Source organism: Meleagris gallopavo, chromosome 10, assembly GCF_905368555.1.
Source record: "Meleagris gallopavo chromosome 10, MGAL_WU_HG_1.1, whole genome shotgun sequence".
Classification (NCBI taxonomy): domain Eukaryota; kingdom Metazoa; phylum Chordata; class Aves; order Galliformes; family Phasianidae; genus Meleagris; species Meleagris gallopavo.
In genome coordinates, this window is record NC_139413.1 from 22,134,177 (window position 1) to 22,152,715 (window position 18,539).

General features: G+C 43.9%; 1 protein-coding gene across 2 annotated transcripts in view; it reads right to left on the bottom strand.

Moving 5' to 3' along the window:
• Window positions 1-292: 292 nt before the first annotated feature.
• BEND5 (BEN domain containing 5) overlaps window positions 293-18,539 on the bottom strand; it is an 853,353-nt gene continuing 835,106 nt past the window's right edge. The window contains exons 12-13 of one of the 2 annotated variants that reach the window (XM_085232376.1): window positions 13,018-13,114; window positions 293-2,676 (exon numbers count right to left, since the gene is read on the bottom strand). In XM_085232376.1, the coding sequence (XP_085088502.1) occupies window positions 2,553-2,676; window positions 13,018-13,114 (221 nt within the window). In that variant the 3' untranslated portion in view covers window positions 293-2,552. The remainder of the gene's footprint in view (window positions 2,677-13,017; window positions 13,115-18,539) is intronic. The other variant, XM_085232377.1, reaches the window with a different exon arrangement.

The window sequence follows — 18,539 nt, forward strand, 5'->3', positions numbered from 1 at the left end:
TTAGGTCTTCACGGAGTTGAAAACTGCAGGCTCTGGGCAGATGTGGATGACAGAAAACAAGAAGTAGAAACAGCGATTTCAGGAAAATCCAGTTATTAAATCTGAACTTAAAAGGCTGACTTTTACAAGTCAGATGAATCTCTTACAAGTCAAAGGAATCTCTGACAGCTGATTTCAGGGCAGCCCAAGGGCTTCCCAGAACCAGTTTGTCCACTTCTTGGTCTCAAAGTGACTCTGGGAGCCTTCGGGGAAGACGGAATCTGAAAATGAAACAACACGCACATTCCACAGCTACTTTTATCACTTTATTCATATTTCTTGAGCAAATCCTTTAGCAGCTAAGCAAATATCTGAAACTCTCTTATTATATATATGCATACGTATATAAATAGAACCATTCAAAAATAAATAACAAGGAATTCTGCAAATATTTTCCCACTGAATATGCAAAAGGAACATTTTCCTCCCAGTAAACCAACTTTGAAAGTCTTCCACTAAAACCCTATAAAACCCAATGATAGTCATAAATTAACAGTAGATTAATTCAAAGAACTTATCCCCCCTCTGCACACCTTCTAATCCATATCTCCAAGAGGTCATTTTAATTATCACACTGTCACAGCTATTCATTACTCTGCTCTAGGAGACAGAGAGCCAGCACTATGCCTTTTGGATGCCTTGGAATTCATCATACGAGGGCATTTTATTCTCCCTAAAATGCTCACAGTTTAACCTCCTCACCTTGAAAGACTGACAACATCACATTTGCTCGGTATTTTAAACCATTCTCCTTCCAGTTGGGTATCTCATTTTAGCCAAGTTACCCTTTTCAGAGACAAACTAACTAACTAATGGACTAATGAAAGCTCAGCAAGCAGCTGACTAATACATAGACACAATCAGCTCAAGTTTTGTCAGATCCTGAGTAGTTTGCCCTTTTTCAGAGGCATGCAAAGCCCTTTTTTTTATTTTATTTTTTCTCCTGAATTGTACCTGCTCACTCATTCCGACTGCAGTCATGCTAATCAGATAGAAACCATGTGCCAGTGGCTCCTACGAGGGCTGTCTGGGTGGTGCAATAGGACTACAGAAGAGTCTGTGAGGTCCTGAGACACAGAATGCAGACCTTGACCCTGCTTGCTTTGTGTTAGCTTGTATGGCAGAGGCCCCAAAGGACCTTATGCAGAGTTCCCTTACAACCAAAATGACACTGGGCCAGATAGAGTATTCAAAGACAGATGAGCACATGAGGGACTACTGGTTTCCTGGCTGCATAAACACAACTCAGGTTGCTTTCTGGTAGTTCTTTGTAGGATCATACGTTGGTTTAGTGTTGGTAATGCTCAGGCCCTGCAGCCAGTTCTCCTGCTGAAGATACAGGGAATATTTTCACTAGGGACAGTAAATTTAAATATCCTGGAAGGTCCATTGCCTATAATTTCCAGTTTTTCCTCATATCTCTTCATTTTTGCCCAGGATGCTTTCTTCTCTATCCAGCCCAGCATGACTACCCAGCTGAGCCTGACCCTGTTTCTAGACTGCAAGGGTCATGTCCTGGCTTAGAGAAGAGGAGCAACCAACCTCACATCCTTTACTACAGAGTGTCTGGGACAGCTACTTCTTCGGGACCACCTGACAACAAGGGAAGCTCATTCATTCTTGTTTCACATATCTCCCTTCAACCTCATTCTGGTTCATCCTTTCCCTTTCTATCCACTGGGTCTCAGCACCTTCTTTTTCAGCGCTACCCCTCGCTGACACCGCCTCAGTCATAAATCTTTTGGAAGCCCACTTCCACTCTTCCCAGACTCCTACCAGCTACTGCTGGAGGAACATGGTTTCTGCCTGTTAGACAGGACTTGCAGTGAGTTTCGTGCCTGCACCTGACAGGTGACACCACTAGCATTTCTCATATGCCCACTTTCCTCAAATGATCTGATAGAAGAGCAAAAGCCTAACCATGCAGCAGATGATAAACGGCACACTGAGGAGCACCTGCCTGACTCCCAGAAGCTATTTATCAGGCTCTCATAATGCAAGCTAACTGGGCTAGCACATGCAATTGGCATAAAAGCTTCTGAGCCTGACACTAAATGGGGAGACATCACATGGTGAAGCAGGGGAGCCAGGACTCCCTCATTTGCTCATTGTATGGATTACCCCTTAAAAGAGAGGGGGAGAGAGGGGCTGGTGGAGGAAGGGGAGGCTTTCTCATTTTAACAAATAGCTTTTCAGCCACTGCAAATGATTTCTCTAGATCTATTGGGTCACACTTTTTTTTTTCTTTCCTTTCTTTTTTTTCCCAGAGATGAGAGCTAAAAAAAAAAAGAAAAAGAAAAAGGCTTGAAATTGATTTACCGTCTATAAATAAAAAAGAATCAATGGTAAAATTTCTAGCTAATTTCCCTCTCCTTCGTTTCCCTTTGGACTATTTGTTATCTTAGAAATACTTATCTGGGAAAAAAAAAAAAGAGAAATATCAGCAGTTCCAGCTCCAGCTGCACTCCTCCACCTCGCCACACAATCCAGCCCTCCTCTCCTCTCTTCTCCTCTCATCGTGCAGAGAGAGACTGGTCCTTCAGGTGTGTCTGGCTTCTCTTCTCTGGCTTGCTGTCAGCATGGCTGGACCCCTGGCCCTGCTGGGAGGTGCATTTAAAGACTGGCAGCTTTTCCTTCCTGCCAAAAGAAGAGAAAGAGGAGAGGTGTTATGAATGCTGTGGTTTTCCTACAGCAGGTAAGCAAACCCTGGGTGGCTGAGCTCTGAGGAGATGCATTTGCAGTCTCACAGGGAAGTGCATCTGCAAGGGAGGCTATGGCTGCTCAAGAGAAATTAGAGGTGGTTAAGAGAAATTAGAGCTGGTGCCCTGCTCCTCTGGTCAGAGAAGGGTTAGTCCTTCCAGAAGACACTCTGCACTATCTCTGAACTCTCCAAGAGAAAGCCCTGTTTCCCTTCAGGCCAATGCACTTACAGCTGTTTTCTCCTCACCGCACTTCTGAAACATTTCACATCATTTCTCCCCATTATCAGCAATCATGTCACCGTGAATATTTCCTTCTGGGACAGATACTGCTTCCAGGATAGCTGGTTCCCAGGTCAGCTCACTTCTTCATTGCCCCCGCTATGAAGAAGGCTCACAGCCATGGCCAAATTCTGCCCATGTGGCTGGGGAGCACCCATCACATGGCATGTGATGCCAGTGATTCCAGCACTTCCATTAACTCCAAATATTTAATGATAATGCAGAACTTTACTTGTCACTGTTGTTTATGGCCTGACCCTTTCAGCACCCTTTGGGCTGCAGGCCTTGCAAAGCAGTTGGGGTTCAACTGCTGACCTCCGATGAGGAGAATTATACAAAATATAAAGCCCTCTTTCAGTGATGCCCCAGGAGTTCACAGGCTAACCAGTGAGCTCATCACAGCCTGGCATGGCAGCACCAGCCCTCTGGCTTCCCACAGCCTATCCTAGATAGCAGAGCTGCTTCATGCGGTTCTGCTCTCACTGTGCGCTTCCCAGGCAAAATGCTGCCGGGTGTGTGTTTACAGTGTGCATCCTGGATGTTTGCTGCTTTAAGGAAAAGTAAATCTCTAGCCTTTATTATCTGTTAATTCTTCAACATTTCTGTTCTGTTTACTTACACAGCCTCTTTGCTTAAAAACCTTAATTAAACCCACCCAATTCACAGCCCAGCACTTCTACCACCCTCTGGCTCCTGACAGTTGTGTGTCATGTGTTGTCATTGTGTTGTGCATGACAGGCACAAACAGTCTCAGCCTGTCTGTCTGTCCATCTAGCTGCTGGGCAGAGCCAAACCTAGGAACCAATCCTCACATCTTTGTACCCTGAGATATAGCTACGATGGGAGGCTGAACATGAAGGGCCACAGGTCCCACATCCCTGTAGCCCGCTGTGCTGGGGCTGTGCTGGAGCAGGAATCTTTGCCTTAGGACACCATGACGGAGTCATGGAATCACAGAACATCCTGAGTTGGTAGGAATCCACAAGACCTATTGAGTCAACTCCTGGCTGAGGGAGCTTCACTGCCCCAGCCCTCCTCTCCCCATTGCCATCGCAACTGCCACCAGTTCAGCACCTACTGCCTCTCCACAATGCAACCAACCTACGTATTTTGAAGAGAAAAACACAGAGACAAAAATAAATAAATTAGGACCCTGTGAGGGAGACCTGAGAGGCACACAGAAGTGAGAACAAGTGCTTTCTCTGGTTCTGTGTATAATTACATTGACAAGTTCCTAGACAATGCTGGAGACCCAAACACAGCAGCAGCTGTGGACCGAATCACACAAAACACAGGGAGGCACGTCAGTCAAGCCATCCCTGCCCTTGGGCTGCCCCCGTTACTGCTGACAGCCTGCCCATGCCCAGCACTGAACAGGCAGGGCTTACCCCAGCAGTGGCAACCTCCTTCCCAGAAAGGCAAACTGGGCTGTCTGCTCTTTGTAGGAGAAGAAAGCAACATATGAAACATGCAAAGAGTATTTTTGCATCTGCATAACACCTGAAAAGCAAACCCCGATTAACCAACAGCACTTACAGTAGGATCTTTATTCACTGCCCTTTTTTAGCAGCTATCCAAGCATTAGTTGAGCTGAAGCACCACAGATATCAAGCACTCAGTTCACACCCGATTCTTGTGAGAAAGTGATTTTTGGCCGTACAGCCAATTGATAGACAGTTGTGATCAAATTGCAGCCCTGCTGCGTGCTCATCGCACATACAACAGTTAATCTTGCAGCCATGCAAACTGGTTTGCAAATCTCAGAGGCATAGCAATTACAATACCAAATTTATACCGCATCTCTCAGTCAACTAATTGTACATACAAAAAATCACCACTTGAATAATCTGAATACATTCACCTTTGGTGCTAAAAAAAACCTTCAGTACATGCGTGATCTCAACATAATTTTGAGTTACGGAACCCATGGGAAAAAATGCCAACCTCTGATTTCAACAGCAAAACTGCTTCTTTTTAAACACAGCAGGAGCATAATTCACATGGAGGTCTGGCATCTTGGTGTTTCCAGAGAGGCTTTTTTTCATGTTCTACAAAATGGAGACGTTGCTTGCTTTAGCTCTCTCAGCCATATTTAGGAATTCAAGCCCTATATACATCTACAACAAATGTTCTGCACATGTTCACCTCTAAAACAATTTCATTGGTATTTTTAATTGTTAGGAAATCTTAAGGATCTCAAAATGAATTATCAGACCTCCAGACCAGGCTGATGTTTTAGATGAGCTGCAGTTTACACACCACTGTCCTAGAGCAGCGCAGGTGAGCTCACAGCCTGTAAGCACACGTGTGCTCTTGTGGCATTTTGGGCTCTTTCACACACACTTTTCTTGACATTTGTTTCCAACTGGTGAAGCACATTGATGTGGGGAGTGATAGATGTTAGTGACTTTGCAGCCGGCATACTGAGAAGGGCAAAGCGGAAGAGAATTCTGTATTTAAACTGCAAAGGGAGGAGAAAATAAGGTTATTAAAGCCACGTGAGTAGGATTGAAAATGAATCATCAAGACTGAAAAATGGCTAACCTCTGATCCCTGAAACCACGAAATCTGGTTGCTGTCGTGTGTCTGCTGATCTAATTTTTACACTCTCCCCTCCATTCAAAGGAGATGTGTTTCCATTGCAGATGGGCCGCCATTGCAGCCTAACAATCAATGCCTGATTACTTCAAATGCTTCACTCTCAGGGATGCACAATTAACCAGGCCCACATTTGACACTGCAAGGGGAGTGCAGTATTTTCTGGGAATGTCTGACAAGTTTCAAATGTAAAAAACCACAAATTAAATGACCTAGCAGATAATGACGGTCAGTGCCCTGGCAGTTAGATAATGTACATGCTCCAAAGCAAGGCAATTAGAAGCTATAAAAACAAATTTACAGTGTTAGAGCAAAGGTCAGAAATCCTCAGCCATTACCGAAGGCTTGATTTTTTTTTATTTTTTATTTTTTTGTATGTGGTCACCAGTGTCCATTTCCAGAAAGCAACCACAAATTCATGTACGTGAGGTGACCACTCACCTATTAGAGCAGATTATGATTTCTGGGCCTTGCAAATCCCACTATCTCAGTGCATGGAGAATAATATGAGAACTATCTGGAGATCTCATCAAGTCCTTACTGTGAGGCTATACCTTCCTGAATGCAGGAATCAGTGCAGTGGTACCAAGGTACCATATTACAGCTGCAAAGTCTCCCTCACGAGACAGCAGATGTCTCTCCCTTTGCCACTGAAGGTTTTGTATTGTCCTCTGTCCTCCTCTTTTCTAAGGAGAAGCAGCAGGAGAATAATGCATTGCTAGCAAAAAATGATTGTCTCTTCGTGTCTTGAGTTTGTTCATATTAGAAATATGATGTCAGGATTATCGTGCTACATACACCAGATATTACCCAAGTCAGCTCATTCAATACATAGCAACTCTCTATGCTTTCACAGTGGTGTGCTCTATCCCGCTCCTTAGAAATAAGAGGAGAGCCCACACAGGGGTGAGGCTGGAAAAAACACAGATGCTTTAAATCTGCTTACCGAGCCCCAGCTTCTTCAGAGCAGCAAGCCCGGGAAAAGAAGGGAAAAGCAGGTGGATGTCTCCAGGGGTATCTACATGAGGATGCCCAAGAGAGCTAATCCAAATACATTTAGGGTGTAAACCGTGAAGGTGATTAGTCAAACCGCAGTAAGCTCCTATGTGGATATGCTCCTTCAGAGTTAAAGTAGCCATAATTCAATTCATTCATTTAGCTCATTTCCAAAAGTAAATTATGGTAGAGTAAATTAAATTAAACCATCTGACAGCACCTTCATTTTGAAAGGGATTGTTAACATGGACCCAGCCTACTTCCTACAGTAATGCAGATTACTTTCCCCTGCTAGGCAGGCATGCTGGCTCCCTGGGCCAGTCTTGAAGTGGTGTGTTTTTACACACTCTTTACGTGGGGATTTCTGAAAGCAGGACCAGTGCTGAGGTGCATTTGACTGTTTGCACGTGCTTTAGAGTGCATGCCTAAATCCAGGCTGAAGTCCTTCCAGCCAACACTGCCTCCCAAGTGCTGGAGGAGGCAATTGTTGTAGTGGGGTGTTTTGGTGAGCAGGGCAGATCTCCTCAAAACTTGCAAATGGATCCTTTTTATTGAACCCACGCAAATGTGTCACAGTTTAAAACCCGAAAAGCTTTCCTTAATGACAGCTACAAGTATCAAGAGTTGCATAAAACGTGTAGACACGCGTGGGAGTGAGCTGACAGATTATAATTACCAGTTGAGAAGGGGGAAAAAATAAAAATTATTTTTTGAGGCAAAACATATAATTTTCCTTTAAACCATAGTAGTGCTCCCATTTACAACCCTGGAAATCAGATTGAAGTTGTTTGACTCCTTACCAGGTTTTTATTTTTATTTCCTTTTAAAGGAAATTGGCACTGGCCAATGTGGGAGGATAAAGTGGAGCTTTATTTAGACACTGGTATGAGTTTTTCACTGTTTGAACAGGAAGGGAAGTGGTAAGATGTCCTGCAGGCTCCCAAAGCATTTCTGTCCTAGCTGGTAGGATTGCGTATCGCTACAGCCCCAAACAGCCCTTCCAGGGGCACAGGAAAGATTCTTAAATTCAGACTGGTGCAACCTGTTGCTACAAAAGTGACAATGGGTGTGGGGCACCCATTGGTCAGGTCCAGGCGAAATGCCCAAGATAGGCTGCAGTCCTCTCTCTTAGCCAGGCTGGTGATGGAAGGTTCTGCAGCTGATTCTTTTTTTCTTTCTTCATTTCCTCCGTTCTCTACAAATGGTAAGTATGTAGTTTTGCTGATCTTCCTCTGGAGCAACACTGGAGGAAGGGACTGTATCAGCACTATTCAAGAGCCATTGCCAGTACCCTGAGTCTGAAATGGGGTGATATAAGTAGCCCAGGGAGGTGAGAAGCCTGCGTGCATCCTGTGTGGGCAAGGAAAATGTCCAGACCTGCTAATGTTTAGGAGTGCTTCAGATCACGTATCATCTAGAGCACTGCTGCTCTGACAAAATTTATAATTCTTGCTAGGACATGCACTTTTTTTTTCTTTTCTTTTTTTGTTTTTCCCTAAAGACTGCTCCCCCACTGAAAAATGGTGGGGGGAGAAGATGACAAGACAGCATTTTAAGTTTGGGGGAAGTGAGCTGTGGTGACAGCAAACAGGGCCCCAAGAGAATGACAAGAAGCAGCCATCTACGTAAAGCAGACAGGTGGCTTCACTCCCAGCTCTCATTTCAGACATGGCCAGGTCAAAGAAAGCACCGACAGATGCAGGTAAAATCTCAAAAATCCTGAAGGCAGATCTTAAAAGTTTTTCTGAAAGACAGCACGAGTGGACGGGAAGAACATCCCAGATCCCATGGGACAGAAGGACTCCCACACATGTGCCAGAAAGCAGCAAATCCCCAGGATGGCATCAGTCAGAGCCTGAAGGCCCACACAACCACTGAACATCTCTTAATATCAGATGGGGCTCAGCATTTGAATGACTGAATTGTCCTGTGTCTCTTTATCAGACTGTGCCCATACAGGAGAAGACATTCTCCATCTCCACCCACTGTGATGCAGATGATGGTTCCCATCACCTGAGGATGACGGGGCAGTCCCATGGGCCAATCCATCCAGTTGGATACACAGCTGTGAACTTATACATCATCATTAAGGCTGCAAAGTCAAGCAGCAAGAGGAGGAATTACCGGAATAAAGGCTGTCAGAGCAATTTTAATTCAGCCTCCTGGCGGATATGCCTTCTGATGCAGTCTTTAATTACCTCATCACAGCCTACTTTTTCTTCAACAAGACTTCTGCTTCATTCAGGGCACAACAAACAAACAGCAATTAAAAAAGGGTCAGTCAATATTTTCTTCTTTTTTTGTTGTTCAGTAACTCCAGGCATTATTTGCTGCATGCCATCAAGTTCCCTGCTCTTAGACAGAGATATTCCTCTTCTCCTGGACTTCATGAGTATCAGTACATCAACAGAGAGCTTCCCACATAGGAATGGATTTCTTTTTCTACACCCCAATGAGCAGAGGGCCTGGGTTTTACCTGGTGCAGAAATATTCTGCTGGCCAGGTGGGATTTTTCAGGGTATTATGAGGTGTCTGTTCAAAGTCCAGCTCCTCTAACCTTTGTGAGAGCCAAAAGCACTCAGCATTTCCACAATTTGGACCTCAGTGAACACAGAGAATCAGAAACATGGGACTAGCAGCTCTCAGAAAAACGAGTCAGCAGTTTGAGAGGCAATAGCAACTTTGCTGACGCTGCTGTGCTGAAGCACAGCTCTGCTGCACAGTCAATGAGCCAGGAGGGAAAGAACAGAGCAATGTTGGCGTGAGCAAAGGCCTAAGGCAGCACAAGGTGACTTGCATTTGCAAATTTTTGCATGGCAAGATTTCTGTTTTCTTTTTTTTTAACAGACGCACTCTGCTTTCTCTTCATCTCCTACAAAAATGTTGCCTTTTATACCACAGATTTCAATGGAGGAAATTTTTTGCTTTCAACACAACCAGTGCTAACTCTTACTCTGGCACAAGTAGAGAAGTGTGCCCAGGACAGAGACACAGCAAGAGAAAGAGCTGCTTGTTTCTCTGACAGCAATACAGGGAATCCCACTCAAATTCCTCCCAGTGAGTGCAGCAGGAGCAGAATTTGCTAGCCACTGAGCAGCATAAAACAGCACTGCAAGAAGAGGAGAGGAAGGGCATGAACTTCCATTGCCAACCAGACAGCTGTGCTCTCCTGCTCTGTCCCCACTTAACCCAACCTTGAAGAGATGTCTTTGTGTGCCGGTGGACTTTCCTGAGCCTTTCTGAAGCACACTGAAGTGGCAGCACTCTGTTCTCCAGCAGCTTCTGTACGCAGCATAGAAGTCTCACGCTTAGAAATTTATGGGCCTATCGGTTTATCACTCCAGAAAGTGTCCAGCGTTTTCAGCAAGGCTTTTAATTCATTAGCTCACATATGAAAATATTCTAATCTTCCTGTCCTCCCCAGCTGAGCCATCGATGCTTTCCCATCTTGCTGCAGACATATCACCTTCAGGAAAATAATTGCTTAGCTTGCTGGTAACAATGGACATTATCTTTCTGAACTAAGTGTTCATTTAGGATCACAGGGTCCTTGAAAGAGCAGGACTGTGGGATACACTGGGGATACCACAGGTTCAACTGTAGATCCAACCAGTTGGATTCACTTACATGCACATAAACGCCTTATAAAGATACAGCTATTCCTCTTTCCATCTTGGAATAAGCTTCACAAGTGCTTGGCCCCACTGTCAGTTCTCGCCCTGTAACCAGAGCTGCTGTTCTTGTCTCTTGCTCCAGATGATCCTAATTCAGTTCTCACTGAATTGCCTGTGTTGTCTGTTCTCTAGTATAGCTGTTGTCAGGGCTAAAGGTGCCTGAATCTGGGCACTAGCAAATACTTGCACCAATTTGCAGGACCATCCCTTCCTTTCTGTGCCTCAGTTTCCTTCTGCACACCACGGTGATAACAAAGTAAACATTTTCTTCTTTAAGGTCTTTCAGTCAAGAGGTACTCTGGAAGTGATTCAGGTTGCTGTTATTTCCAGGGCTATCGTTATAACACATTTGGCTGCATTAATTCCCTCAAACAGAAATCATTCTGCCTGCAGTAGACTAGGACAAAGCAGCCAATTAGTTGTCTCTTACACGTTTATTAACTCTGAAGCTTTCTTTCAATGAGTATGTGGAATCTGGTAATGTTTTAATATATTTTCATAAACTGTGGTCACAACATGTCCAGTTTCAAGCTAATAACCATACCATATAATTAGTCCTGATTACAGAGATATTTAGTATCATTTTATATATTCTAGTCCTTTCCTAATGCCACTGCCCAGCCAAGGCAGATTTAAAACTACAGCTATCTTCCTCCTCCTCCCCAGCAGTTTGCAAGGTTTTCTTGTGCACAGGTTTGCAGTTAACATGACAGCTTCAAAAAAGATTTCATTTCGTTGATGTACTTTTAATAACATACACAGGCTCTGATCAAATGTCAGGTGACAAGACCCACAAGACAAATAGAAGGCATTTGTCTACTTACAAGGAAGACCAGCATTTGAAAGCTATCAGGAAATTAACAACATGAATTTTCAAAATCTATTCCTAAAACATCTGTTGGCTTTAGGCTGAACATTTACAGTATTTAGCATTTTAACGTGAGGTAGAACCCCCCAAACAAAAGATCCCTCACCCCATTAGATTCTGGTGGGGGGAGAAGAGAAATCTGCTCTGTTCGACTCGATTATAGATGTGTATCTTTCCCTGCTGGCATGGCTGTCTCTATAGAGATGGACATGGATATTTGATGAGATTAAAATGCTTCAGTTACCACCGTCAGTGGTTCTTTAATTTAAAATGAAGAAGGCAAACAAACATTCTTTTTGATGAGGTAACTGAATGATGCTACGGAAAAGCACTTTGCTGTCAGGTGGTAATTAGGTTCAGTAATAGTTGTGGGTTTTTAGCCTTGGAGGTTGCGGCCCCTGGGAATCTGAAAGAAATGATACATTCAATTTCCAGAGGAAAGGAAGATGCTGGATGCTTTTCTCTGCTAACCCTGCAGGTCTCTGCAGATAAGAGCATTCAAAGCTGCAGCGCTGACAATCCTCCTTGAGCCAGCCTAAACTGTTGTGTCGAGATCACGAACACAGAATGGAAGAGGGACCCAAAGTAGGGCCTTTAAACACCTAATGCAGTCAAGCTGGCTCGGACTGTATGCATAAGGAACTGCCAGAATGGCTGCACCAAAAGGATTTTTAAAGTCTGCTGAAGCAATTCCAGCAATTGCTCTGTGGCCTGAGCTGATAATTGTAACATCCATCTTATGCATCAGTGGAAAGTCTTCAGTAGGAAAGTGCTTCTCTGTAAACAAGCAACTGTTCTCACAGGTATTTTTTTAAGGGGAAAAAGAAGGGAAAAGAAGGGAGTGATATTCAAGGGTCATCTGCATTCCTTGCTGGAGAGGAACAATTCCATTTGGAACTGGATTTTCCATTGTAAGTATAAATTATGCTTGGCTGTGTATTAAAACAAACAATTCCAAACTTTCCAATTGATCTAAATGGACTTAATTGGAAATTTTGAGTTTGGAGGTAAAAACGCTCTGTCCTCTGAACAGAAACAAATTTTGAACATGGTGTTTTCCATACAACAGGAGCTCTGGTTCCTGTTCAGCTCATCTTCTCACATTATTACCCAGCTTCGTCTATTCAAATAATAGCAATTCTCAATCAGTATTGCCACCGCTGTTCATGCAAGGTCAGACACTGAAAGGACATCAGTGGTCCAACATCACGCAGAGAGCCAGCAGCACTGCAGAGAATAGAGCTCGGGCGTTTCAAACCCTCTCTTCATACCTGTGTGCCTTGCTTCTCTAGTGGCCTTACTTCATGTCCAAAAAAAGAGACACTTTTGGACAAACAGCCTACACTGGCTGAAAAGCTGGATTAGGGATTCACAATGAGGGGTAAACCTGGTCCTAACTGCAGAAGAAGCCTGCCATCCAGCTGTCAGCGCAGGTCCAAAGTGAAATGAAGAATACTGCCTTCAGCACAGGCTTGCCAATAATCTCCTGAAGCACTGAAAAAGTTTTTCCTTCCAGAACTAAAACTTTTCAAAATAAAGAGAGTCTGATTCTTCTCTCACTCTTGGGAGATAAACGAAGGGTAAGTCCATTAAAGATACTGGTGTGAGATTGGTGTACAGCAGACAGAATTCAGGAAAGATATTGATATCTCCCAAATCCCCTGAATACTTTTTTCAGGCATAAACCAGGTATCTTTCCTGATCATAAATGCTTTATTTCCGAATGGAATTTCAATAAAATAAGCACAGTTAGACTGGCATGCTTATTATAAAGCCATAATGAAGGAGCACTGAAGTTTAGTCATGAAAGGTATTAAAGAAGCAGCTCCACTAAAGCAAAAGAAAATGCTTTCTGACCTACCGAGTTTTAGGAGTTGCTGCCAGTGGTCTTTCCACCAAGGAGTTCAGCCTGTAATAGTCCAAGAATGTCCTGGCCACATTCCTTCCAAGCTTCATATCTGTAGTTTTTAATTAAGGAGTATTTTTGGAAATAATTAAAGATATTAATAATAAAAGCACACAGTCCAGAGGTAAATCACTGCTATTTGACGCACGAGCAAGTTTACATTAACCATCCCACAGTGCTTAGACCTCAGGCAAAATGACTTACATAAGCAGATAAAGCAAGGGTCATCTTGTTTGCTTCTTGTTTTCACAGGTAGACGCTATATAAAACCATAGACAGGAGGAAACGGTCTCTCTTTCCCTTTACACTTGGCTGCAGATCCCCGTGGTGTTCATGAAGTAACAGACTAGACCAAGGAGCCTTCCAATTTTCACGCTCAGGGAAAATAAATACCTAAAAATGTTTGGACACAGGTGGCATTTCTGCGCTTGTCTCCAGGAAACAAGGTCAACAATGTCATGGTACAAACCAGACATGTACCAGCATAAAAATTTAATACCGGGATCAGAGCTGTAGCCCTCCACCTTTAGCATGGAGCTCCCACACTCTCCTAGAAGAATCTACAGTTCCCTAGTTGTGTTGCATTCAGAAGCTAAAATAGTGGTTTAGCACTGATCTGGAAGAATGCCTTGGAGAGCTGCGCATTACCTTCAGGAGGTCAGCAACAACACTGGGGCTCCTCTCCCCTCTCTGGCCACGATTTCTGTTTTGGCTAACCCTGAACCCAGCACTACACAGATGAGCTGCTGAAAAGACCTTGCGGGTATCTGAACCTCCTGAAGACTCTGTGGCCTAAAAATATGCTGAGTAATCCATGACTGCATTAAAAAGTAATATCCAAGACCATATATTCATTGGGTGAACCTCCTCCCTATGTGAAACATCAGCACGAGACCTGCCTGTTGTGGAGTCGCTCCTGCTTATCGTCTGCGTGATGATGTTCAACTGGAAGAAATGCAATGGAATGCCATTATCCATAGCTGCATAGCTGAGGACTCTTTTAATTGCTTATTTTGACCCGATGCCTAATTACACTGCAATAACCATGTAATTTTCAAGAATGCTGCCCCAAATGGTCACTATAACAGCCATTTCAGGATTGCAGGGGTGTTAATGCAGAAGCTGAGGTGGGCATGTAACCTGGGGAACTAAATATAGTTCTGCATGTGACATCCAGCAGTCTAGGAAAATAAACTGTTTCTGGGTTGTTTTGTGTGCATGTGTTCACATTCCGTTACACCAATAGTTCTCTGCTGATGTTTCCATTAGTGGAAAATTCCAGAAGTGTAGCATCCCAGGGGTTTCCAGCAGCGGCTGTGAAGACACTTGCTTCTAAATGAAGCTTTTATTACCCGCCCACTTACATTAGACACATCAAAACAAGTGAGCATGAGACATCAGGTTCAGGCATCGCTGTGAGCTCTCTATTTATCATTTATTTATTTATTTAAAAGAGAGGTCAAACTGACATGACTCAGTCTCTAGCTCTAGTTCTTCAACCAAAAACTATCAGCCAGCCACCAGCTCTGCTGGCATTGCTATTAAGCCCTGATCAAGTGGCTGAGGATAACTCCTGACACTAATTTTCTCCCCCCATTATCTGGTTCCACTTCTCTAGTTTCCATTCCAGTGCCTGGGGATGGTTATAGGGATCTATTCCAAGCACACTAATTGCCATTCTAATACGATGCATGCTGTAGGCACCTACATTATTAGTTCCCCAGAGAGGTGGTAGATACCCCATCCCTGGAGACATTCAAGGTCAGGCTGGACAAGGCTCTGAGCATGAGATCAAGCTGTAGGTGTCCCTGTTTAGTGCAGGGGAGTTGGACTAGATAGCCTTTAATGGTCCTTTCCAGCTCAAACAAGTCTGTGATTCTACAGTTGTTCTGTCCAATGGTACAGCACAGCCCAAGCAGCTGATGTTCATGGCTGCTGTCTGCACGGACAGAGTACCAGTTGGATGGGGACATCAGCTGTGGCAGTACCTGGTGAGCTTCCCTGCAGCTTGCTGGCACCAATGGATGAGGATAACCATATGAGCTCAAAAGTTCAGGAAGTTGGAGGCAGCTTAAAGTTTAGCAATTCTAGGAAGGGCATAGTTTCTTTGAAAGTATTTTGTGATTGTTACTGGAATTTGGGGATGGCTGTGGGTAGTTTGGTTTCTGTAGATGAGAACTCAAAGCAGCAGCAAAGGTTAAGAGTTCAAAGTCTTCTGAGAAAATGAGAAAGAAGGGGAGAAGACTGTCAAGCATTTAAGGGATTGAGAAGACTAACATGGCTTGATCTTGTAGTTTCTTTCATTTACTCAGCACTTTAAAGACGCAAAGTGGTAATTGGACTCAGTAAAGTCTCAGGACATTTTGTCAGTGCCACTCTCAGAAGGCTGATCTGCCAGAGCTGGCCCTGCTGCTTTTTCTTTGTCTCTCTACAACACGTGTGTTCACAAGGTGGGCAATGCCTGACACACTGCACCAGGGAAGTAAACCCTAAGTTGAGAGTGGATGCAGCTGAGGAAGTGGCTACATGAGCTCCTCCATGGTGCCTTTACAGCTCTGCTTTACTCCTGATTTGGAGGAATTCTGTTCTACGGCTGAACTTTAGCTCTTGAAAAATGCTTTCTATCAATAAGGACTGGTAACCACTTCACCTAAGCACAGCTGGAAAATTCCAGTGCAGAGGACTTCAAGAACAAGTTAAACCTATGGCAGATAAGAACAACTTAGCTGTAGCTGGTTTTGCATGAAGTTAGGGAGAAGAAATATAGAAAGACCCCTCAGGCCCATCCAGCCCCATTTCCTATAGTATATACCATATTTGCAGCCCATACAGACCTCCTGTTTACAGTTTACAAAGAAGGTAAAGACATTTTGCCAAGCATAGACACAGAAAGTAGATGAACATTTTGATAAAACTGATCATGCAATTCTGTGCCACCACATCCAACCACTGAAAAGCCACAAGATGGAAACAGCTTGTAGTCTGGAGTAAGATTCAAGGCAGCGTAGGATAAAAAAAATGTGCACGTTCTAATATTGGCTTCTCATACCATCCCACTGCCACTGCTTTGCCAGCCACCTCCACAAAGGATGAGTAGTTTCTGTCACAGAAAGCAGGTACCTGATACATAAAAAAGCAGTAACAGTCTCTGCCTGTGCCTGCCTAGCCTGGGCGAGAAATGGCCTGACTCACTCAGAAGTGCAGGTGGCATGAGTGTGCAGAACTGATAGAGAAAAACAAATCATAGCAATGACATTTGCATTTATTTTGGGTGCACAGAAGACCCAGACTCCATTTTGCTTCACTAAATACCACAGACACAAAAATAACTGCAGCTACAGCCAGAACTCGCCTTTTCTGGGTCGTGTGGTGGGTTGTTTTGTAATCGTCTTTCCTTCTGCTAATCACACATGCTGTGCTTTTGCCCACAAGAACTCTCTGCCCAACTTCAACCACACCTGCAGGCAATTGCCCAGCTATTCCATCACAGGAACTCCCATGGGACAGCAGAAACCCACCTGGGAGAGCCACAATGGAAGCAGCTGGGTGGATGTCTGTCTCTACTGCCTGCTAGGATTTTCTTTCCTCTCCCTTCCTCCTTCATCAATTTGTTGTTCTCCGTGCTCTGTATTCCTACCTGGAAGTGGAAACCAGCATCCCCAAGTTTCCTTCTGAAAATGCTGTTCCTGCAGTATTTGCTCTTTGACTGGCATCAGTGGTTTTGGGGAGATTTCCGAGCAGTCTGTTCGTGCACAACTCTGCCAAATTTCGCAGATGTTAGGAAGTTCAGATAAGACAAGAACCAGGCAGAGCTCTCTGCAAAATCCCCCACACTTCTGATCTCCAGCATGCCTCTCCCTCCAAAGCTTCTGGCCCTGGCATGAAAACAGGACAGAGGAGGAGTGTGGATCTCAGAAGTCATTACTAGTTTTCAATAGAGAAGATTCACTGATCCTATTGTGAACAGTCTCCTTCAGCTGGAGACTCCAGAAACATGCACACAGCCTTATTCTGTCTGTGCGTGAAGGCAATAAGAATCTCAATTTGGAAACCAGTTAGCAGTACAAGTCATTAGGGGAGGTACTAAACGTTGCTGCTTTAATAGCTCACTGATCATTTAATAATATTGCTGCTGCAGAGCATGGTGGCACCATTCGCCTGCTTTTGTTTTGCTTTTTGAAATTCAGGGTCATTCCACTTTGAAGTGAGTGGATTATCTCTCCTTCCCCCTCTTGCCAGACACTGCAAACTGCTTTAAATAATTAGGGAAAGGATGGCTCCTTCAAGTTCGTCGTCTCATTTTCATAAGGTCCAGTGTCATTGCTTTGGAACAGGAAGAGAAGCGGTGGTGGTGGCGAGGATTTGACAAGGGCAAAACAGTTAGCAGCCCCCACTCATCTTTGATAAGTCCTGCGGGGTCCCTGCCAAGCAGATTGGATCTCTGTTTTTATGTCTCATCTAGAGGACAGCACCTCCATCAATTTAAAACACCGTACTGGGTTATTAGTTTATGGAATTCATCCAAGTTTACTCCTAAGCAGGATTTAAAATCGTGACCTTCCAATTCAGAGGCATCACTTATCAGACCCACGCAAGTCTTTCGTTTCCAAAAAACAGCTCTAAGTTATCTTAAAGACAGACAGAAGAAGGAAAAATAGGGAAGGGAGAAAGAGGGAAGGATTCACAAAGAGAAAGAAGGATGAATCTTTTTAATAGCTCAAATTAAAAACCAGAAGAACCTCTTTGTTTGACAAAACTGAATTCTGCAGCAAATCTCTGTCCACCACAACAACAATCCTGTTATTTATGAAAAGAGGGATATTTTGTGTGGGAGAGTCCCAGATGACCGTGGTCAGTGAGCATACTGTCAGCTTTGTACAATCTCAAGAGAAATATGGATGAGGTTTTCTCATCTCTTTATAACAGCTTCCATCAATGGATCAAACCCTTTCCTGACTTGAACAAGAGCTCTAATGGAAAATGGCATTACACGGCTTTAAAGCACAGTGCTATATCACGCCTAGCCTGATCAGAAACAGTCCTCTATTTCAGCAGAGCTGTTTTCGCCACAGTCACTTGTTTTGTTTCACAGGGCTGACACTACAGTCTGACAAATAAGAGAAGCTGCCAATGACAGTCTAATTGTGTGTGTGTGTGGGGGGGTACTTCAGATAAAGTGCAATTGGGGCAATTCGGAGACTTGGGAAGGGGAACACATTTGTGGCTTTTCAGAATCACTGATCACAATGCAAACCTGGCTGCTGATGCTACATCCTTGCTCAAGGCAGGCTTTTCAGGAAACCAGGTTCACATACTCCAGTGTATCTGGTTACGTATTTCAAAATCATTAGCAAAGGAGGAAACTTGTAAAAGAGAGTGTGGGAGTGGACAAGATTTATCATAGAATGGCCTGGGTTGAAAAGAACCATAATGATCATCTAGTTCCAACCCCCCTGCTATGTGCAGAGTTGCCAACT